We start from the raw sequence: 24511 nt of genomic DNA, 5'->3' as shown, positions 1-24511 counted from the left end.
ATGGTTTTATAAATCCAATTTATATTCTTATCTGGTCTTCCATTGTCGGGTTCGTACCAAATGTTATTATATCATATATTTTTATTTATAGTTCTTTACTTCCTGAAACCAAAATTTTTAAAATCCTATTTCGGTCACTTAAAAAACAAAACAATTTTACTGGTAAGAATAGCTTTCTTTCAGAAATATGTTTATTCATGCCAGATAATCATATTTACATTTATTTTCAGGTATTTTGATCCATAATTCGCTCATACATAGAGTATTGTTGCCACTAGTCTTTCCCTCTTAGGTAGGGTCCAAAGAGAGTCTCAAATCTAATAGTTTCCACACTATCAACCAAGCTCAAACCTGTGTCCCATCATAGAAATGTTGCGTCCCTGTGCCTATTTTACAACTATTTTAATGAAATGTGCTCTGATTAACTTATTGCACTTGTTTCCTCTTGACTAACCCGACCAGCAGCAAAATCCCACCCCCTTCACTGTTGAGGTCCCTGGTTGTTGGAAAGCCTTCTACTCTAATAGTTTCTTCTCTCAAACTGCTAGACTTTAGAATTCCTCCTTACCTGACTGTACTAACGTGCAGAAGTTTAAGTGTAATGTGAATATAAACCTCGCTACTCAAGTCCCCACAGTTCCTTCTTAGACACAATCCCAAATAGTAGCATTCTAAGGTTCCAAGTGGCACTATGCTTTTGGCGTGAAATAGAGAGAGGAGGGGGGGGGGTAAAAAGAAAGATAAAAAACGAATGGAGAGAAATGAATGATTACTTTTCTCTACTGCTATCTATAGCGTGAAGCATGGTGCAAGGGAAGTAATTACATACTATGAATTCAGCTTTGTACACCAGGTGTCATCAGTCATAACTTCCGGTGTAACCGGAAGTTAAACAACACACAAACAAAAAATACTTTTCCGCTACGATTTGTTTTTGTTATCATATACGTTGATAATTCATATTCACGTCGATAATTATTATCGCGATGAAAAAAATAGTGAACGTCTTCTGAAGGCAATGATATCAAATGGATAAAAAGAGAAAAAGAAGGAAACGTTTTTGTTGCTGGACGTTTGACAACATGTTTTATTTTTCCACGAAGACTGCAAAAGCCGTAAACAAAAACATTGGACATGGAAAATGAATAAAACATAATATTTTTTTTATTTTTAAAAAAGAAAAGGCAAAGCTGATATTATTTAATTCGTGCCGGTTTCAAATAAGCGAATGATAATGTCTGATATCGTGGAGAAAACACTGAGCTCTCTTCCTCGGCTTTTCAGCGAGAATCTCCTCGGAGGTTTCGCGACGTCCGGTCCGGGTGTGTCCACGGGATCCGGACCGACCATCGTCGGTGGTCAGAACGGTGCCTTCGTCTCCAGAGGTTTCCATACTCTTATACGCAATGTTGATTACGCACGATCCGTAGCCGTAAGTGTTTATCTTTATCTTGCTACTTGTGCAGTTTATGGACCGTGCCGAAATAGTAACGTTATTACGTGATTGTTTACACTTGGACTATGGTACTAGTGCAGAGAGAGAGAGAGAGAGAGAGAGATCCGGGCGTAAATAATAACGTTATTATTTAAAAAGCCATTCTTAACATGGGGGGGGGGAGAGGGCGTTTTGTATCTATTCTATACACTTCAACCTTACAATTGAATAAAAAAAAAATATAAAACTTTAATTAAACTTGGAAATACGGTTTAAAAAATAGCGCGGATCACTCTCTGCACTAGTACCTTATATATATATATATATATATATATATATATATATATATATATATAATGGGACCTGTATGAGAGTGCCTACCCACTAAAAATGCGTGTTTTACACCTTTTAAAACTTTTTTCCGACAATTATCAGAGATTACAAGCTTATTAGTAGAAACAATTTTGAAAAATAATGAAAATAAAGATGGACCTTTAGGAAATTGACCCCTACCTCTAAATTCAACAATTTATATTTTCTTTTCTTCTTCTTTTTTTTTTTTTTTTTTTTTCACGTAAATCACATCGTTTACAAACTTTAAATTCCAGATTAAAAAAAAAAAATGACTTCTATCGTCGGAGATCAGTTTTCAATTATAATGTTCTACTAAATTGAACACGTACTTTGTGACCATGTCACCATCACCGAGAAAAATATTGTGACTCTCTTACGTGACAGGTGATTTATTCCCGTTTACAAAAGGGGGGGGTTAAGGTAAATTTTTACTTTCTTTCCAACTTGATGACGACTTTTACAGGCTTTCAAGTATGCTGTAAATGAATATCAGTAATGTCCTATTTTATGACGGGGGGGGGGGAAGAGAATCCAAAAATGTTCAATTCAAACAAAATTGAATACAAAGTTGTATAAAACACAAACACGTTTTTTGAGTTATGAATAACAGACCTCTTCATTTTTTTAAAGATGAACATGTCTGTCTAGACATGGCATGTCCGCAAGAACACAACTTGTTGCGTGCAACAAGATGTTTTGCCATATATATATATATATATATATATATATATATATATATATATATATACATATATATACCGTAACACATTTTCCGTAAAATTTGCAAAAGGTCCATGCTTGGAGTGGCCATTTTATTATGGTTCAGATTCTTACAAGCGAGACGACGTGGATGAAATAGATGAGAGAGAGGGTAGAAGGGGTTAAAAAAGTTCTCTTCCCAACCCCTTTTTTAGACGGGAATAATCACCGGTCACGTGAGAGAATTGTAATATTTTTCTCGGTGAGGGTCACAAAGTACGTGTTCAATTTAGTAATAAGTTATGATTGAAAACTGATCCCCGATGACAAAATTAAAATAAAATTTATATTTTTCAACTAAATGTTATAAAAGGCAAGATAAGTTACTCTTCTACCTATCTGGAAAAGATTTTAGTGATTTTACTCACTTACGATTATTCTGTTCGAAAAACATATAGCGTTGAGTTTTATATGAGAACATGAAAAATGTCACAGTAACATTAGGTGTCAGAAACCAACACTAAACATGTGTGAAAAAAATTGAATAATTCGACCTCTTATCTTTCCAAGCTTATAACTACTTGAAAAATGTAATTCAAACCCTATTTTTTTTTTTTTTTCAATTAAAGGAGCAAAGACCAAATTAAAAAAAATAACAGGTTTAATAGTAAATTATGCAATATTTGTGTTTTTTAAATCGGTTTTCTTTAAAAAAAATTTGAAGAAAATCAACAAATTTTAACTTGCTTCGATAAATATATGTATATATAAATTCCAAAAAATCACTTACCTATAAAAAATAGTATTCAATGGGTACGTCCATTCTTCATTTTTAAGAATTTATCCATATTTATATTTTAAATTCCATGTATTTTTTAAATAACTATTTGAAAAATCCGCCATTTCATAAGCATTTTTACATTGTTAGCGAAACACTGGAAGTGATGTTTGTTCTTGTTTTGAAATACGGATGGACAGAATGACATAAAAACCATAAGTTCACGTTAGCCTCTAGCCTTGTGCATAAAGAAATATGTGTCCTCATAGGTGAAAACTAGTCACATTTTACTTATAAGTTTTTGCCTTAAAAAAAAAAAAACGAGTTGGAATTTTTTTTTTTTCTTTTCTCAAAGAAATATAGGAGTTTTTGATTTAATACATTTTGTTTCTCCTTTATGGAGTGATTTTTCTTTTTAATATCTAAAAAAAAAAACATTGACTGAAATAGAAATAATTGTCGTAATTAAACAAAACTTTCTGTGCAGTATAAGAATATTATAAGGTTTCACTTAAAAAAAAAAATTCAACGTGATTTAAAAAAAAAAAAAAGGTTTTAAACTTTGGACTTTACGGGTAAATTTGCAAATAACTATTTTTTTTTTGTTTTAAATTAGCTTATTTTATTTATTGATCTTTTATCTTTAATTTGTGATATATAAATTTGAGGTGAGAAAATTAATTATTTTCATTTTAATAGACATTTCAAAATTGGGGGTGGGGGTGAATTAAAAAAAAACAACCTTTGTCTAGAATATTATATTCGGTTTATTGGAAAGAGCATAGCATTACTTATTGAACCTGCAAATATTGTAAAAATTGAACCAATAGAAAAATTTTGATAGATTTTTAAAGTGAAAAAATTAACTCGTAAAATCCAATTGATTTCATTATGTAAAAAAAATGTCTCCATGAAGGCACGCAGGCACTTTAAAAACACTGTTTTTGAAAAAATAAAAAATAATATTTCTATTATTTTTCAAACGACTTTAATAGTTTATTTTGGAAGTATATTCCATAAAGAAAATAAACAAACCACTTTTAAAAAGAGAAATTACGAGTTTTTTTTTTATATTTTATTCGCAGTTTTTTTGTTAGGGGTGTCAAAAATTCGCCCAAAATTCTGAAGTCATTAGGACAACTTTAAATATTTAGGCGTCAATTTGCAGCCAATTTTTATGTTCTCAACTAAGGCTCAGCACTATATATTTTTTGAACAGAATAAACGTTTTTAAGTAAAACCACTAAAAACTTTTACAGATAGGAAAAAAGAGTAACGTCTTGCCTTTAACAATTATTTGTGTATTTGGTTACTTATGTATTTGTTATTGTGTTGAAATATAAACGTTATTTAGAAATAACATGGGAAAGGGAGAGTGTTTTGTAACTATTCTGTACTTTCACCTAACAATTTAATAAAAAAAATATTGTCAAACTTGAAAATATTATTAAAGAACAGCACGGTAACATAAGTGCATAAGCACCTATATTTGAATTGTGACCTCTTTTTTTTTTTTTTTTTTTTTTTGTATCAATATGGATTGTAAATCATACCCAGTTTGGAGATGGAGCAATAAAATTGTCGCCATAGAAAAAAAAAGACATGATTCCATTTCCATTTGATAAAAACCAATTTTTTTTTTTTTTTTTTACAGACCATCTACTAATTGTGTATAAATCCCATGAGCGATAGGAGCCTTCTATCATGTCTGGAAGTGACACAATGTTCAATGAGCGAGATCGGAGACGCACCACTGTACAACTACTGATCCAAGTTATGACAACAGGACCATTGCCAGCACCCTCAAAATGAAAATCCGGACAGTTCAACACTTGAGGGCACAACTCAATGCATCGGATGACCCTTTCTGCTCACAGTTATTGTCTGTGGCATGGTTACACGTAAGGACAACATCATGCCACCTCACATCTTGAAAATCGGCTTGAAAGTCAACACCAAAGTGTACCTGGATGTGCTGAAGAGTGTGCTGAAGAGCCGACAAGTCGAAAGGCTTGGCTTCAGAAGGAATGTTACGACTTCGTACACTTCTCTCACTGCCCTCCTCCTCCCTTGACATGAACCCGCAGGACTACTTCATTTGGTCATATGTTGAGAACATCACCAACATGACCTCCCACAGCACCAAAGCCAGTCTGGTCGCCGCTATCCACTGAGTATTCGCCGAGCTCCTGCCGGTGCTTGTGGAAAAGACATGCTCCCAGTTCCAGACAAAAATCTAGGTGGTGATTGAGATTGAAGGTGGCTACCTACATTATCAAGTTACCTGAATTGACTTTTTCAATAAAAGTTTTAAAATGAAGTTGTAGTGTTTTCTTTAGGGGCAGCACTTTCATCGTTCCAATCTGTAGTAGTAAAAATCAGTGAAATTCATTGTGTTCATCATTATTATCTTGTTTTGTCTCTATTTGTTACTGTCTTGGTACTTGTGCAGTTTACTAACAGTGTTGAAATAAAATTATTTAGAAATTCATACCAATCATGTGGATGGAGTCTTTGCTAACTATTCTGTACTTTCATTTAACAATTTAATATACAAAAGATACCATAAAAATTGAATTTAACTTGAAAATCCTTTTTTTTTTTTTTTTTTTTTTTACATGGAGGTCACCACTTATCTAGGCCCGGAAGGCACTCGTGGATAAGGGTTATTGCGTGTACAGTAATGAATGGGATAATATCGTAGTAATCGTTAGTAATGGAGATTTGATAAAGTGTCTTACTTAAGGGGGCGGTTTATCAGGAATTTGTTTATGTTGGACTTGAAGACATCCAAGTTGTAGTCAGGTGGGAAACAGGCAAATGGAAGAGAGTTCCACAGTCGTGCACTTCTAAGAAAGAAGCTTTGTTTATGGAATCTGCGTTTTGGTGTTGGCACAGATAAAGGGTGGGGAAAATTAATGACAGTGGTTTCAGGTAGATGGGTGTTTATCGTAAAAGATTGGCGAGGGGGGGACCAGTGATTGGAGCTCAGACGAGCACTTGCCATGGAAATAACGATAAAAGAAAGACTGGCTTGCAACGTCTCAGCACGGTTTGTAAACTGCGCTTTTTTTTATTTGTAATGGCCAAGTAAGAAATTTGTCAACAAAACTCGATAATTTTTGTTAAATTTGTGGTGCACATACAAGTAATTGTATCGTTTTTAGATGCTTCTACAGAATTTGAATGAAACTTTTTATTTTCTTTTAAACTAACAGAAATTTTAAGTTTGGTTCAAATTCTGTAGAAGCAGTTTTTTTTTTATTAAAAAGAAATAGGTAGGGTGGGTTATAATGTCGATTTTGGAGAATTCTGAAGAAAAAAGGAACATTTTTGCATTTGTGCATTTTAGATTTGAAGGACTTTTTTTTTGTTGTTGTTGTTGTTTTCACTTCTTGAAGAATTTCACTCAGAACAAGCGGAGACAATTTAAGTTTTTCAAAGCATTATGTAAAAATAAGTTTGTTTTCCCCCTCAAAAAGTCACACGCTTTTTAATAAATGTCTAATTATTTTGATTCCTTACAAAAGTTAAAATTTGTAAACAAAAAAAAAGAAGTTAAATGGCCTCTGTTCTGACTCGAGAAACACATTTGGGCAGAAAGATAACGTGTTCTCACCAACCATATGAAAAGTGGTAAAATTCTTCAGCTGGTGAAGCATAATGAGTCACCATTATGTCTCCAAATCAAAACTCCCATTTTTTGTCAAAACAAAAGGTGATAAGCAATTCCAACATGCAGCATAATAACAATAACGCAACACGCAACATAATAACAATAACGCAACATGCAACATAATAACAATAACGCAACACGCAACATAATAACAATAACGCAACACGCAACATAATAACAATAACGCAACACGCAACATAATAACAATAACGCAACATAATAACAATAACGCAACACAATAACAATAACACAACACGCAACATAATAACAATAACGCAACACGCAACATAATAACAATAATGCAACACGCAACATAATAACAATAACGCAACATAATAACAATAACGCAACACGCAACATAATAACAATGACGCAACACACAACATAATAACAATGACGCAACATAATAACAATAACGCAACATAATAACAATAACGCAACATAATAACAATGACGCAACATAATAACAATGATGCAACACGCAACATAATAACAATGACGCAACATGCAACATAATAACAATAACGGTTTCTTTCCAACATTGTGGAATTCTCTTCCTGCTCACCTTTTTCCTTCTACCTACATAGCCTTTTCAAAACTAAAGTCCATAGGCATCTCTTGTCTTTGCAATAATGAAATTATCTTTTTTCTTGTTACCTCCTTAAATCAAATGGCTTCATGCTTTGTCTCGAGTGATTTCCTGTAAAAATAAAAAGGTAATTAGTGAGCTTTATATTTATAGCTATCACCACTATAAGACTTTATCAGGAAAAATACAGAAAATGCTTATAAAATAATTACTAGGTGCTGCTGCTGGGGTTGGATGGCGCCTTGTGTCATCACTTTCCAGGCATTGCGATAATTAACTAGGTGTCCTGTGATGCGCAGAGGTTAGACTTGATGTTGTCCTTGGTCAGCTGCGGTATTTGCTTTTGACATCAAAGGACAACATTCCGTGTTGCCAAAGGTTGTCATCCATTCTTTTCACATGCACAAACCATCTCAATTTTCCACATCTCAGGATAAATTCCAAAGAGAGGTTACCAAGCCATTCTTGATTCTCTCAAAGTGATTATGTTGACGTCACAATGAAATATCCTCATTCCTGAACAGCATTTTACTTAGCTTTCGATTGCTGTTGATACTTTAAAAAATTTTAATCATTAAATTCTTGTGTGTCGGTCTGTCTGTTAAGTTTTTTTGTCCTCCGATGTAGTAATTGACTTCCATTTGTTTGTTTGCACTTTTCTCAATAACTACGCCTTGCATTTCTTTGAAAATTTGCACAAACATTAGTCATGGTTAAAGTAAATTTTTGCCAGCATGGATTTTCAAGGATAACTCTGGTTGCCTCACTTGGGGGGCATTATATGGATAAAATTGCCCCCAATTCGTTAATCTGTTCATTTGTTTGCACTATTCTCAATAACCCTGCCTTGGATTTTTTTGAAATTTTGCACAAACATTAGTCATAGTGAAAATAAATCTTTCACTCATGGAGAGTGACCCCACATGCTCAGCGTTTTTTTTTTTAATTAGGGAGTCACCAGTTTTCAAAACCCAAAGGCCACTCAAGGCTAAAGATTATAGAGTAGACGATGAGACAACACCGTGATGATTGCTAATGATGGAGGTGGTTGGGTAGAATTTGATTATTTAAGAGGGCGCTTCTTGCTTTCCTTATTTTGTCCATTAGTTCTCACATTCCATGAGCGATCTTTCTGAAAAAGGGGAAAGAATTGTTTTCTGGGTTGGAATCTATTTATTTTACACTTATCGTTGACTAGTGCTCGTTTTTTTTTTTCCATAAAAAAGAAAGAAAACCAAAGAAGCCATTCATGGTTTCCAATACACATAATCTTTGTTTATTATTTTCCTCCATGTTTTCAGATCGACAACAACAGGGAACCGGGTAAAGGGAAGCCATTCTTTAAGCACAAAAAATTGCAATGCAAACTTTAAAATCTGAGTTATTGCCCTTGTCAGATTTCCTTTTTTTTTTTTAAAGCATCAGCATCATTATAATCTCTCACAATCACATATTTGTTATGACCGATTGGGATGTAAAATATGACTTGTGGAATTTCAAATAAATGCATTTTAGTTTCGGACTATATTTCTCATCCTGAGTGCAGCGTTCCGATTGGATTGTCCTTCGGCCATCTTCAGGCATGTTGGTTGTTGTTTGGCAAAGAAAAGATAAAAGTTACTGGCTCCGTAGATATTTTCGTATTCTTTGAGTTAGTGTATTTTATAATTTTAGTTTTGAATTTGTGACAAGAAATTGGTTGACAAAGGGGAGGCAATTCTCATAAATATCGATACAGGATTATCTCCCTTTCATCGTATAAATTTTAAGGGTGTAATGGTTGTTTTTTTCTATAATTAGAGACATCCAAATGCTACTAAAACTCACTGAATATTAAAATATCTGTCGAGCCAATACCTTTTCTCTTTTCTTTTCCAAACAACAACCAACAACCGACATGCCTGATGATGGCTGAAGGACAATCTGACCGAAACGTTGCACAAATAACACTCAAGATGAGAACAATAACCCAGTCAATATTAGTACCTATTTACAATGCCTCTCCACGGGACAGAGTTAGACAGACACTAGGGTGGTTTTTTAACGTGGAGGAAAGGTACAAAAATTAAAATTGTCTCAGTCATGAAGGATATCTCCTCCACTGAAAGAGAACGGGAAATGGAAGTGCCGCATCTGAAGAACAGATACTACAGTCAATATTAGTAGCATTAACAATCAGCAGCTCTCATCTAAAACATTCAGAACTTTAAATGCATTTTAGGTAAAAAAAAAAAAAAAAAAATACTATTACGTATTTACGTATCATGTCTAAATTAGTAAAATTTCCTAAATTTACGAAAATGATCAAATAGAAGATCTGCTAGAATTATATTTTACAATCCCTCCCCTCCCAAAGCATTTCGCCATTTTCCATTTTTAAAGATTATTTTTAAAGATTAATTCATAGACTAGAGTTACCTCCCCTGGACTGGACATTATCAAATATAATAAAACTTTATAATTTGATAAATTTTATTTTTTATTTGTAACTAGCATTTCAACCCGGCGTTTCCCGGGTGTGTGGAAGTGTATGTTGAACAAACAAAAAAAAAAGCGGTCAATTTTTTTAACTTTGACTCCAATTATGACCCCTTAACATTTATTGTTTTGGGCTCAAATTAAGTTATTAAGTTAGATCCATGTTCAAGGAACTTATATCTAAAATTTCAAGTATTTAGACCCAAAATTGGCGGAGGAGTTTGCATAAGTTCTCAAAGGTCAAATCGTTGAATTTTGACCCGTTAACAGCCAAATTTCTGGCCGACAACGGATTACAAAGATTTTCCCAAATCTCAGTACCCTGTATATCAAATTTCGAGTCTGTAGACTGAAAATTGACAGAGTTATTGCATTGGAAAATACACACACACACACACGTTCACTTTTATATATATATAGAGAGATTATTTCTCTATGCTATCATTTTTCATAATTCTTTGAATTTTTACTAATTTCGACATATGTAAGTTTTTTCTTTTTTCCTTTTTTTTATAAGGGAGACACCGCTTATTAAGGCCCGAAAGCCACTCGAGGATATAGATTAATAAGTGTATGGTAGTCATCAGAAGAACACCATAGTAATCGTTAGTAGTAGAAATTTGGTATAATTTGATTATTTTTTTACTTAAAATTTAAATCCCATTATAATGCACAAACACCAAATGTTTTTTCATATGTAAGACCAGTTTTCGAAAATCCCCCTAAATTTTCTTGAAAATAAACACTAATGTATTTGGATTAATTATTAAATCAAATTTGTTTTCACTTTTATTTCAGAAAGAACAGCACATAATACAAAAAGAACTAACATTGATTCAACAGCGACTTGCGCAGCCAGACATTTCAGTGGTAAGTCTTATTCTTAATTTTCGTGGTGGCATATGGTCGTCATTTATCTGTTGATATTGCTTTGAGAGAAAAGATAACCATTTGAATGCAAAAATATAGAGGTTTGGTTTGTAAAAAGATACTTAAAAAGGGGATAGTTCCCCGAAAAATTTGCGTATTCATATTTCAATCTTGTCTAATCTTCCTATGCTGTCTAGATTTAATCTTTCTTGGAGGACTCGCATTACATATCCATCGTATCATACTCGTATCATTTCTCTGCATGCAACACATATCCTCAACCCTCACAGACCAGGTTTCACTTCTGTACATCATTCCACTGTATATACATGCTTACTAGGCACATGATTGATAGATTCTTCCCTTGACTATATAGATATGAAACGCCTTCCATATGAATTCTGTCCCTCCTGACTTTCGGAATTTTTTCCGCCATTTGATTGCTCTAGTAATGTTCTTTTTTTTTTTTTTAGCAACAAATCCGCGATTATTTAACTCGGTTGATCTTCTGCCACATGATGGGTTACGACGTCTCATGTGGCTATATACATGCGGTGAAACTGGCCCAGCAGGGAACTGGATGGATGAAATGGATAGGTAAGAATTAAATTCATGCTTGTCTTTTCTGTTTATATGATAATTCAATTTAAAAATAGCAAATAACATGGGTTTCTGAATTTTTGAGTTAAGGATTATCAATTTATATTACTTGGACTACTTTTCTCATCTTGATTGTTACGTTAAGGTTGATGTAAGCTTTGACCTTCTTCAGGTGTAGATATTGAACTCGGGAATCTTTCTGTTGAACTTGGGAATCTACACAGAATTTTGAACGGAACCTTTTTATTTAATCCACCGACAGTAAAATTAATTTGTAAGTTACACCCCTCTGGAGATTAAAGATTCAATCCTCAGTGTAACGGACGCTAAACACACCATTGAAAATTACTTAAGACTTCTACTCAGTCATGACTGTTGGAATGAGAGCATGCTACCCGTGTGGATTTAATAAAGGGTTCCGTTCAAAATTCTGTGCAGATTGCCAAGTTCAACAAAAAGATTCCTGATTTTAACAAGATATATCTGAAGAAAATTGAAGGTTACATCGACTGAAATGTTGTGCGAATAATAGTCAAGATGAGAACTGTAGTTTGAATAATTAAAATGATTAAAATGATAAAAATGATTAAAATGATTAAAATATTTAAATTGATTAAAATGATTTAAATAATAAAAATGATTAAAATAATTAAAATGATTAAAATGATTAAAATATTTAAAATGATTAAAATAATTGAAATAATGAAAATAATTAAAATGATAAAAATTATAAAATAATTAAAATGATTAAAATAATAAAAATGATTAAAATAATTAAAATGATTATAAAAATTATAATATGTAATAACACGGAGTTCATTTTGTTGGATATTTGTTGAAAAAAAGATTTTGGATTAATTTCCCCTTAATTTTATGGCCACAGCAGATGTAGTGCACCAGACTAGATGCAGAACACCATTATCTCGTTAGATAATCATCATGGTAACTGTAGAGAACCAGTGTGTTTCTTTTCCACTAAGATTTAAAATTCATCGAAGGAGTAACAAAAGTTGTCAAGATTTTAATATAATGATTCTCCACTGATATATCTTAGTTTTTAGGAGACAAATTATGAAAATGACGCCATAGTTGTATACTATTTTAAAATGTTATTCATCAACATTAATTCGATGGTTCTTTTTGTCTACAATATTTTTTGTCTGCAATGTTTTTTTTGTCTACATATGTTTTTTTTGTCTACAATGTTTTTTGTCTATATATGTAGTATATTGGCTCCCATTGTACGAAAGTCTGCAAAATTTCTCAAACACTTATTATTTATTTAAGCAAAACATACATTTGGCACAAGTTTTTTTTTTTTCTTTTTAATAAAAAGGTTCATCATAACATTCATCATTTGCTTTAGTCATGAAGCTTGAATCATTTTTTTTTCTTATGTAATTTTGTCAAAACTGTTGATCTCTTACCCTACACTATACAGTCACACCAAAATACCACATTCACTCTGTGGTTTTATCTTACTGAGATAAATGATCCTCAGTTTATTTTAAAAGGATTTTCTTTATCAAAAAGATTCATTATCAGCAGTAGGACAATATTTATAGATATTAAAAACAAAAAATTCTCAAGTGTTCATGCATGATATAAAAAAATGTTTTTAGTGTTATATATCATATTTTATTATTTATCTTTTTTTATTATTTATCTTTATTTTTATATATCGTTTTTATTATTTATCTTTATTCTTATTATATATCGTTTTTTATTATTTATCTTTATTTTTTATTATATATCGTTTTTTATTATTTATCTTTATTTTTATTATATATCATTTTTGTATTATTTATCTTTATTTTTATTATATATCGTTTTTTATTATTTATCTTTATTTTTATTATATATCTTTATTTTTTATTATATATCGTTTTTATTATTTATCTTTATTTTTATTATATATCATTTTTTATTATTTATCTTTATTTTTATATATCGTTTTTTATTATTTATCTTTATTTTTATTATATATCGTTTTTATTATTTATCTTTATTTTTTATATATCGTTTTTTATTATTTATCTTCATTTTTTATTATGTATCGTTTTTGTATTATTTATCTTTATTTTTATTATATATCATTTTTTATTATTTATCTTTATTTTTATTATATATCGTTTGTATTATTTATCTTTATTTATTTTTATTATTTATCTTTATTTTTATTATATATCGTTTTTATTATTTATCTTTATTTTTATTATACATTGTTTTTTATTATTTATCTTTATTTTTATTATATCGTTTTTATTATTTATTTTTTATTATATATCGTTTTTTATTATTTATCTTTATTTTTATTATATATCGGTTTTTATTATTTATCTTTATTTTTATTATATATCGTTTTTTATTATTTATCTTTATTTTTATTATTTATCTTTATTTTTATTATATATCGTTTTTATTATTTATCTTTATTTTTATTATTTATCTTTATTTTTATTATATATCGTTTTTATTATTTATCTTTATTTTTATTATATATCGTTTTTATTATTTATCTTTATTTTTATTATATATCGTTTTTATTATTTATCTTTATTTTTATTATATATCATTTTTTATTATTATCTTTATTTTTATTATGCATTGTTTTTTTATTATTTATCTTTATTTTTATTATATATCGTTTTTTATTATTTATCTTTATTTTTATTATTTATCTTTATTTTTATTATATATCGTTTTTATTATTTATCTTTATTTTTATTATATATCGTTTTTATTATTTATCTTTATTTTTATTATTTATCTTTATTTTTATTATTTATCTTTATTTTTATTATATATCGTTTTTATTATTTATCTTTATTTTTATTATATCGTTTTTATTATTTATCTTTATTTTTATTATTTATCTTTATTTTTATTATATATCTTTATTTTTTTATTATATATCGTTTTTGTATTATTTATCTTTATTTTTATTATATATCATTTTTTATTATTCATCTTTATTTTTATTATATCGTTTTTATTATTTATTTTTTTATTATATATCGTTTTTTATTATTTATCTTTATTTTTATTATATATCGTTTTTATTATTTATCTTTATTTTTTATTATATATCGTTTTTGTATTATTTATCTTTATTTTTTATTATATATCGTTTTTTATTATTTATTTTTATTTTTATTATATATCGTTTTTATTATTTATCTTTATTTTTATTACATATCGTTTTTATTATTTATTTTTATTATATATCGTTTTTTATTATTTATCTTTATTTTATTATCGTTTTTTATTATATATCGTTTTTTTATTTATCTTTATTTTTTATTATATATCGTTTTTATTATTTATCTTTATTTTTATTATATATCGTTTTTATTATTTATCTTTTATTTTTATTATATATCGTTTTTTATTTTTTATCTTTATTTTTATTATCGTTTTTTATTATATATCGTTTTTTTTATTTATCTTTATTTTTTATTATATATCGTTTTTTTTAATTTTCTTTCAGGTTATCTTTCGTGTGGTATCTTGCTACATGAAGACCACGAACTGGTCGTTCTGCTGATTAACACCATACTCAAGGTAACAGAAAATAAAACAGGTTCTGTATTTGCATCAATTAACAGTGTGAACTATGGGATAAACATGTTCAAATCAAATTATTAATTGAACCAAAATGTTATAAAAAAAGTCTTTCTAAATGTTGGTCATTTTTCCTTTCATATTTCGTACTCACCTTAACAATACTAACAGTTTCAGCATCTTGCTGCTTCTTCATTGCTGGAGTGAAATTCGAAAATCAAAAAAATGAATTTTCATTAAAAACAATGGTAGTTACTTTTTGTCAATTTCAACTAAAACCAATGTTAACTACTTGTCATGTTATAATTAATTAAATATTAATGCATTATTACATAAATAAATACATACTTTGACTATTTCATGATTTACTAATATCCGTCATTAATTGTAACAAGATAAACCAGTTATTTCCCCTGAATTTATCCTGTTCATCTATAAATATAAAAGCGAAAATGTATGTATGTGTGTTCGCTTTTTCTGTGTGTCTATAAAAGGCTTCTTTCAGAGAAGCGGTCGGCCGGTTCACAACTTTTTAAAACTTTTTATATCACATACAAATCGTAATATCTCACACTTAACAACGAAGCTCGCCTGTCTATTTAATTTGCTCGATTTCGGGAAGATAAATATTCAATATTTGTTGCTCGCCGCATGTGGGTTAGTGTTTTTCCTATAACATCTTGAGGGCGAGGGAAAAAGCGTTCAGCAGTAAATGAAATCCCGCAGTCAAACTGACCTCATTAACTCATTAAAACGAGCACCTGCTAAATCCAACTAATTAAATAAATTCAAACGTGTTTCCATAAGCATGTCGCGGTGGAGCAATGGTTAACGTCGCACGTTTTTTTTTCACAACTTCGCCTCAACAGTTCGGGTTTGATGCTCATACTTCTTTTTTTTTTTTTTACTCCCCCCCCCACACACCAGGAGTTTGCACACACACCTCCAAACAAACGCCGGGTACCCCTCGCTAGTCATTTATATATATAAAAGGCAACTGCGGCACGCGCATTTTTGTATGTCTCGAAAAGGCTTTTCTCGCTGACGGTCCCGGGGGGGGGGGTTTACTATCGCTTAGAAGTGTTTATATACCCCCTAGATAATAATATCTACGATTTGGGAACACGGGTCGCGTCTAGATTTATTTACATCGATTTTTACAAAATTCTTGCTATTTCAACCCGTCTTGTGTTCGTTCAGCTTTTTTGTATAAAACCAAAGCTAAGAATTGTTCCTGGCAATCGCACCGGGGGAACACCCAGTAGCAATCAGCTTTGATCAATGTGGGGCAAACTCCTTGTATCAGACAATTGCTATTCAATCTGGATAATCCCCTTTTTATGGGGAGCTGGTCCCCCCCCCCCCTCACACACACACAACATCTTGGCGAAACAACCAGCCAAAGTAAAAGTTAACTCCGCTACTCCTATTTGACCTCATTAATGAGGTCAAATAGAAGTAGCAGAGTTAACTTTTATTGCAGGCACGTGTCAATTCTGTTTTTAGTACTTAAATAAATTCAAACGTGTTTCAGTTGCTCTTTGTTGGCCGAGCGGGTAACGTGTCAGGTTTTTTGCACACTTTCTTTTCCCCCTTCGCCTCAAGGCTTCAGGTTCGATCCTAACTACTTACCAAAACTGTTTTTTTTTTAAGCCCCTCCCCTCCCCCAACACAAACAGCCGGGCAACAATTTTTTTTAAAGAAGTTTTAACATTGTTTTTATATATATATATATATATATATATATAAAATTTAAATAGGGTTCTTACTTCGCTTATTCTTTTGTTTTGACCCCCCCCCCCCGCCCAACACACACACCTATAAACACCTGGGCAACGCCGGGTACCCCCGCTAGTCTATATATATATAAAAGTAAAAATGTGTGTGTGTTTGTATGTCTCGCAAAAACTTTCGCCATGGGCCACGGATTTTCGCCAGATAGGTATCATTTTAAAGCTCCAACCTTCGCCCGACAAATATCGAAAAATTGGCCCAAAACATTAATTCCTTCACCTTAAACTTGGCCCTTTTCTACAAGGAGGGTGCCGAAAAAAATCGTTTCTTCATTTTCTCTGCTCCTGCTACTACGACAATGACGTCATGTTTGACCTAGAAAACGTTCACATTAGTTTAAACCACCTGCAAGTGTTTTTAAAGGTTTTTTTTTTAATTATTTATTTATTACATTTTCACCCCAAACCAGTCATATTGCCACTTTGTTGTAGGGGGCTACTATCAGGAACATGGGCATCAGGGGTACTGTGTAGGGAGTTGGGCAGCAAGATGTTGGTTCACGTTGCACTTGAACTTCTGCATGTCAGTACAGCTGGAGAAGCAGGGACCCAACAGGGAATTCCAAACTTTAGCTGTCCTGGGGAAGAAACTACTGGAGTAGAAGGCTCTCTTACATCTAGGAATCTCTGTGAAGGGGTGGGATTTAGCTGCTTGTTGAGTTTGTTGGGGGTATTTACGTCGAGGGGGCACAAGTGCTTGCAGTTCGTCAGAGCATTCACCGTTAAAGTACTTATAGAAAAGGCAGAGGGATGCAACATTTCGTTGATGGGACAGGGGCTGAAGCTTAGATGACAGTTCAGGACCTATCAGATTGGCGACTCTCTTTTGAACCTTACAGGAGTGAGAGACTAGTGGTAGATACACCAGTCCAAATATGACAACAATACTCCATACTGTCAATTTGGTTCTTACTTAAATAAATTCAAACATCTTTCAGAAACTTATTCTGGCTGGCCGATTTTATTTTCAAACTTCGCCTCAGGGCTTCGGGTTCGATCCTACCAACTTTACCCCCCCCCCCTGGTTTCTTTTTTATTTAACACCACACACACCTCCAAACACCCGGGCAATGCCGGGTACCCCTGCTAGTCTATAGATAAAAGGCAAATGCGGCGCGCGCATTTTTGTATGTCCAGAAAAGGCTTTTTTCGCTGATGGTTCTGGGGTCGTTACTATCGCTTAGAAGTGTTTATATATATATCTAGGATTTGGGAACGCGCGTCTAGATTTATTTACATCGACTTTTATAAAATTCACGCTATTTCGCTGTGTCGCCTGTTTGTTTGGCTTTTTAGTATAAACTAGCGGGGGGGGGGGGGGTACCCGGCGTTGCCCGGGTATTTGTAGGTGTGTGTATGAGGGGGGGGGTAATTAATAATCCTGCTTAAATATAAAAAAGACGATGTAAAAAAAAAAATCCAAAACCAAAACGGAAAAAAATGGCATAAATAAACCTGTGTATGGGGGGGGGGAGTAAACTAAAGAATATGCGAAGTAATAAAAAAAAACGTTTGGTCGGGAGGAGGGATTGAACCCGGAAGCTTTGACGTGGAGGTGGAAACCAATGCCAATACTTAACGGTCTCGACCACGAGTGAGAGTAATTGATTAACGTGTTAAGTTAAAGCCTATAAAGCTAAAAGAGGTTTGCTTGACAGGACAACGCTAAATGAGGTCATTGCGGGATCATTATTTTTAGTTTTCACTTTCCCCAGATGATGGTGGGAAGGGGGGGAAAGCAGAGCGAAAGCCGAGAACCCAACGTTTTTCACTGTATTTATACTAAAATGCAGGAAAAACCGGACACAAAGCGAAATAGCGCGAATCTCATAAAAGTCGACGTAAATAAATCTAGAGACGACCCGCATTCCCAAATCCTACATATTATGATATAGGACCCATATAAACAGTTGTAAGCGATAGTAACGAACCCGGGAGCGTGTGCTCGAAAAGCCTTTTGAAGACATACACGAAATGCTCACACACATTTTTCCTTTTATATATATAGATAAAATGAAACTAAATTCAAACAGTGTGTGTTCTTGGCTTTCGTGCCAGAACGTCCAGAAAGTAATCAGCTTTTGATCAATGCGGTGGAAACCTTATATCAGACAATTGCTTCCATATGGACACCCCTATTTTTTTTTTAAGGGGAACAGGTTTTCGACCCAACATCTTGGGGAAACTAAACCAAAATAAACTTCACTGCGGGATTGATGTTTGAACTCATTCACTTTCAACTTAATTCATCACGTTTTTTTTTATTTTTAATTTTTTTTTTCCGCTTTTGCCTCAAGGATTCGAGTTTGAGTCTCAGCCCCCCCCCTCCCTCCAACTTTTTTTTTGTTTTTCTGTTTTTCAAACACCCGGGCCCCGCCGGACCGTTTTTATTGCATCATGTTTGTTTATTTTTATTTATTTATTTATTTTAGAAGTTTTAACATTGTTTGTTTATTTTTATTTATTTATTTTTTTTAGAAGTTTTAACATTTTGTTTATTTTTATTTATTTTTTTTAGAAGTTTTAACATTGTTTGTTTTTATATTTAAACAGGGTTATTACTTCGCTTTGTACTCATTTTACCCCCCCCCCTCCACACACACACACATGCCTCTAAAAACCCGGGCAACGCCGGGTGCCCCCGCTAGTTTATATATAACTTGAAAATTCTTTGAAAATTATTTTCATTAATAATTAATTTTCTACTTTATAATTTTTTATAATTTTTAAATATTTTATTAATTTCGACATGACAATTAAGTAGATAGTGTTGACTTTTTTATAATATTCAATATTTCGATTTTTGATTTTCACGCTAAACACCAAAATCTTTTGTAACATATTGGCGGATATTTGTTTACAATATTGACTGTTATACTTGTTGTATTTTTTTTATTTTTAATCCCATTCATGTACTAAAACTGTTTGTTTTAAAACACTTTAATGGATATATTTTTATATTGTTTCGATATCTTAAATCAAAATGTAATTGTAAAACTACAAATTGAATCGAGATAGAATAAAGATCTGGTCAGAGATAGGTTAGTTTGCAAATCAATTTTGAAAGGCCGTTAAACAGATATTAAACTGAATATGATAAGAATTAGAAGATGGCAAATAAGCAATTGTGGAATTTCCACATGGTCATGCTAGAATTAATTAAAAAAATTTTTTTTTTTTTTTTTACATTTAGGATCTTAGAAGCACTAATATTCTTGACAACTGTATTGCCTTGTCAGCTGTCAGCCGCCTTGTCAATGCAGACATGATTCCATTGGTGCTTCCAGTGGTTGAAGAGAAACTCACTCATTCAAGGTAAGATCAAAAGTGGATCAACTGTGTGATTATGATGGCATTTGGAAGTAGTGACACGATGATTCCAAAATTGTTCCCGATCATAATACAATTACTGATTCTGTTCTAAATTCCTGATTTTAATAAAATTTCCGATTCTGATTGTTTAAACTTCTAAATATTTAGTTATATTTTTTTTTGTGGATTACCGTAAAACTCTATGTAATATGTGTATATGTTTTCACAAACATAAAAATACACTTGTGAATGATCATTAAATTAAGTGATTAAATATTTATCATTAGCATCAACAATGAACAATAAATTTTGTTATTAAAACAAACAAAAAAAAGGTGAACGTGCACTGTGGGATGACCCAAAGATGGTCAATGTGCATTGATTGTCCAACCTGCAAAGGGTGTTCATTCTAAAAGCCGTTCTTAACATGGGGAGTTTGGGGATGTTTATTCCAAAAGGCATTTTCTTATTGTCAACCTCTCCGTAACCAACTTCGGGTGGTCCTCCAGTGCACTTTCACCCCAAACAAAAAACAATAAAAAAATCATTTTTGGCATTGAAAAAAAAATGTTCTAATTTGGATTTCGATAACACAATGTTCCAATTTTTCTAATTTCAATTAATCATCCCAACACTAATATATATATATATATATATATATATAGTCAGGCAATGCTTTCCGGGCTGTTGGAACACTGCTTCTGTGGTACCAGTATTCAAGAATTCTGGCGAAAGAACTGACCCATCAAATTATCGCCCCATTAGCCTTCTCCCACTTTTCGCCAAAATATTTGAGACCATAATTAATCATGCTCTAGTCCGGCACCTTACAGATGCTAAACTTCTGACTGACAAACAATATGGATTTAGACAAGCCCGTTCCACAGCAGACATCCTCACTGTAATCTCTGAACGTATATACCATTCACTGGACAAAGCGGGGGAGGGCAAAGCCGTAGCTCTAGATATATCTAAGGCTTTTGACAGGGTATGGCATGAGGGTCTCCTCAGGAAAATTAGATCATACGGTATCACTGGTAGAATACTTAACATAATTAAATCCTTCTTAGATAAGAGAAAAATCCAGGTTGTCCTCGACAGTCGTACATCTAAACAGTGTGATATAAATGCGGGAGTGGCTCAGGGGTCTATCCTTGGACCTCTATTGTTCCTAATATTTATTAATGACCTCCCCAACAACACTATGATAGGCATGACAGGAAAACAAATGAACACATAACTAAAGAAATGTCAAAAACACTAGAGAATGACCTCCAATCTGTAGTGGAATGGGGACATAAATGGATGGTCACATTCAATGCTGTCAAGACTAAACTGGTTTCCTTCAATAATTACAAAAAACCTTCTCTGCCACCAATAGTAATGGCCAGTGACTCCCTGTCTGAGAGTACATCTTTCAAACTGCTTGGCCTAACGTTCACAGGAAACATGAGTTGGAACAATTATATTGAAAACATTGCCAGGGCTGCTGCGAAAAAGGTAGGCTCTCTCTACCGTGCTAGGAAACTACTGACACCTAAAAGTATCCTGTACCTCTATAAGGCCACCATTCGCCCATGTATGGAGTATTGTTGTCACATTTGGGCTGGTGCATCTGCTGCTAGTCTCTCGCTCCTAGACAAGGTTCAAAAGAGAGTCGCCAATCTTATAGGCCCTGAACTGGCATCTAAGCTTCAGCCTCTGTCCCATCGACAAAACGTTGCATCCCTCTGCCTGTTCTACAAGTATTTTAATGGTGAATGCTCTGACGAACTGCAGACACTTGTGCCCCCACGACGTAGACACCCTCGACAAACCCGACAGGCAGCTAAATCCCACCCCCACACAGTAGAGATCCCTAGAAGTAAAAGATCTTTCTACTCCAGTAGTTTCTTCCCCAGAATCGCTAGACTCTGGAATTCCATTCGAGGTCCCTGCTTCCCTAACTGTACTGACATGCAGAAGTTCAAGTGTAACATGAACCAACATCTTGCTGCCCAAATCCCAACATAGTGCCCTAGTAGTTGTTGCCCCTGATAGTAGCCCCCTACACCAAAGTGGCAATGTGCCTTGTTTGGGGTGAAAATGTAAAAAAAAAAAAAAAAAAAAAAATCCTGGATAAGTGAACTGGTTGCTTAAACAAAATGTTTATCTTGTACTTTGTTATTATTTGGAATAATTTATCATGTTGTTCTATTTTAATTTTCCAGACCAACCGTAAGAAAAAAAGCTGTGGCAGCATTATTTAACATTTGGCGCAAGAATCCGAGTTTAGTACCTGAAGTCTCCCAGAAATTTAGTGAAGCCCTCTGTGATAAAGACCCGAGTGTTGTGAATGTTTCACTCAATTTGTATCATGCTCTCATTAAGGTGAGTAGTGTTTCTGAAAAAAAAAAAAAAAAATAGTTAAACGATATTGAACCTGACCAGTACCAGATGGATGACCGTTTGAGAATTTTCAGTGCAGAGCCATTCTTGTCATAGAAAAATGTAGTTTATCCCAAGCAAAAAAAAAGAAAAAAATCTTTTTTAAATAGCAGCATAAATCCAGTCAGAAGTTTTTCCAGGCAAAGAATTAATCCAGTCATGATCATCAGTAAGAAAGTAACAAAGTGGCCTTCTTGCATGAAGACAGAAAGTTGTTCCTGAAAAATTCAAGGAGATTTAGTATATTTTATAACGTGGTTCTGGAGTTGGATTGGTTTGTTCCTATCACGCATGATTATAAATAGAATTGCCCAAATCTTTGTTGTCATACACTTTCCTTATGCCCAAAATTTTGAAGTTGAGAAAACTAAGCATTCAGCAAGTATGTATATATTATGATGTGACTTTATTTATCAAATGACTGTTTACTGTTAATAGATTGTTCGTTTCCTTCTTTTCTTACACCTTCTCTCCTCTTACTCTCCTCTTTTCTTTTTATTTATTTACATCATTTATGTGTTCATGTCATCCCTCTTCTCACATGTTACTGATACTACTACTCCCACTATTTACCATCACTTGTCTCTTCCGCTTTCTCTTGTACCTTAGTCGACTAACCAAACACCATGAATAAATATTTGAAGATATAAAGAATGTGAAACATAAAACTTCTTTCCAAAATTACTGGATTTGACATTAAATAACGCAAAAAGGCTTAATATGTCATATTTAGCGTGAAGCATGCATGGTCCACAGTGAACGAAGCATTAAAAAAATGACTAAGTTCAGCATTGCCCCTAAAGGTTTTAACATATTTAAATTTGAATTCAGCACCATGCAAAACTGCTAAATAGAGATACACAGAAAATTTAGGACAAATATGGTAAAATAGACCCAAAAATGGAGTGTTTTTATTAGCCCTAAAAGAGCCCCTGGGGCAAACCCAAGAGTTATCACAAAATATAGACAAACAAAATTATATAGAAATCAGTTAGTTACAACTTTTCAGAAACAAACAAAAAAAGGTGCACTGTGGGATGACCCAAAGATGGTCAATGTGCACTGGTTGTCCAACCTGCAAAGGGTGTTTATTCTGAAAGCCGTTCTTGGGGATGTTTATTCCAAAAGGCATTTTCTTATTGTTAACCTCCCCGTAACCAACTTCTTAAAGGTAAGTCTTCGGGTGGTCCTCCAGTGCACTTTCACCCCAAACAAAAAACAATAAAAAAAATCAATTTTGGCATTAAAAAAAAATGTACTAATTTGGATTTTGATAACACAATGTTCCGATTTTTCTAATTTCAATCAATCATCCCCACACTAATATATATTTTTTTTTAATAAACACAAAAGTGTAAATTTTAGGCATTTTAACCCAAAAGGCACCTCTGGAGGGGCAACTGGAGTTTTCCCGGAAAATCCGTTCTGTTACTTTTTTTACTCATATCATGTTTAATGTTTGTGCAAAATTTTAAAAAATTCCAAGGCGTAGTTATTGAGAAAAGTGCAGACAGACGAATGGACAAGAGTGAATTTACAGGTCCATTCTCCTTTTGTCGGGGGGGGGGGGGGGTAACAAAACAACCAAATATGCTTTGGCTACAACGATAACAAAGGATTAACAACGGTTGTATATTTGGGGATGAGGGAAGAGTGTCATGTGGTTCTGAATGCAAAAAGGAGACATGAAACATTGCTTCTCCTTTTTTTTTACAACTAAATTTCAACAAGTACTGATATGACAAGAACTTGTGAAACACAGCAGCCTTCATAAACATCCAATGGAAGAAAAGTTTTGGATGTGATACTATGGAATCCTCCTTCTCTTCATAATTATAACAACAGGTAGAGATTTGTTAGGAAATGAATGACAAAAGCAAACTAATTGATCCATTAACTTTCATAAATCTGTGACACCATTACAAATACTTTTTTA

At 32.5% G+C, this 24511-nt stretch overlaps 1 protein-coding gene across 2 annotated transcripts in view; it reads left to right on the top strand.

The window, feature by feature from the left end:
* The first annotated feature begins 865 nt into the window (after positions 1-865).
* The window catches only part of LOC145299251 (uncharacterized), a 121335-nt gene continuing 97689 nt past the window's right edge, over positions 866-24511 (top strand). Inside the window, exons 1-6 of one of the 2 annotated variants that reach the window (XM_080144387.1) lie at positions 866-1432; positions 10808-10879; positions 11353-11476; positions 14970-15043; positions 20030-20151; positions 22359-22518. In XM_080144387.1, the coding sequence (XP_080000513.1) occupies positions 1229-1432; positions 10808-10879; positions 11353-11476; positions 14970-15043; positions 20030-20151; positions 22359-22518 (756 nt within the window). In that variant the 5' untranslated portion in view covers positions 866-1228. The remainder of the gene's footprint in view (positions 1433-10807; positions 10880-11352; positions 11477-14969; positions 15044-20029; positions 20152-22358; positions 22519-24511) is intronic. The other variant, XM_080144386.1, reaches the window with a different exon arrangement.

The sequence above is a fragment of the Euprymna scolopes genome, chromosome 2, assembly GCF_053919585.1.
Source record: "Euprymna scolopes isolate OS-2025 chromosome 2, ASM5391958v1, whole genome shotgun sequence".
Taxonomy (NCBI): Eukaryota; Metazoa; Mollusca; class Cephalopoda; order Sepiida; family Sepiolidae; genus Euprymna; species Euprymna scolopes.
This window is presented reverse-complemented; position numbering and strand designations above follow the sequence as displayed.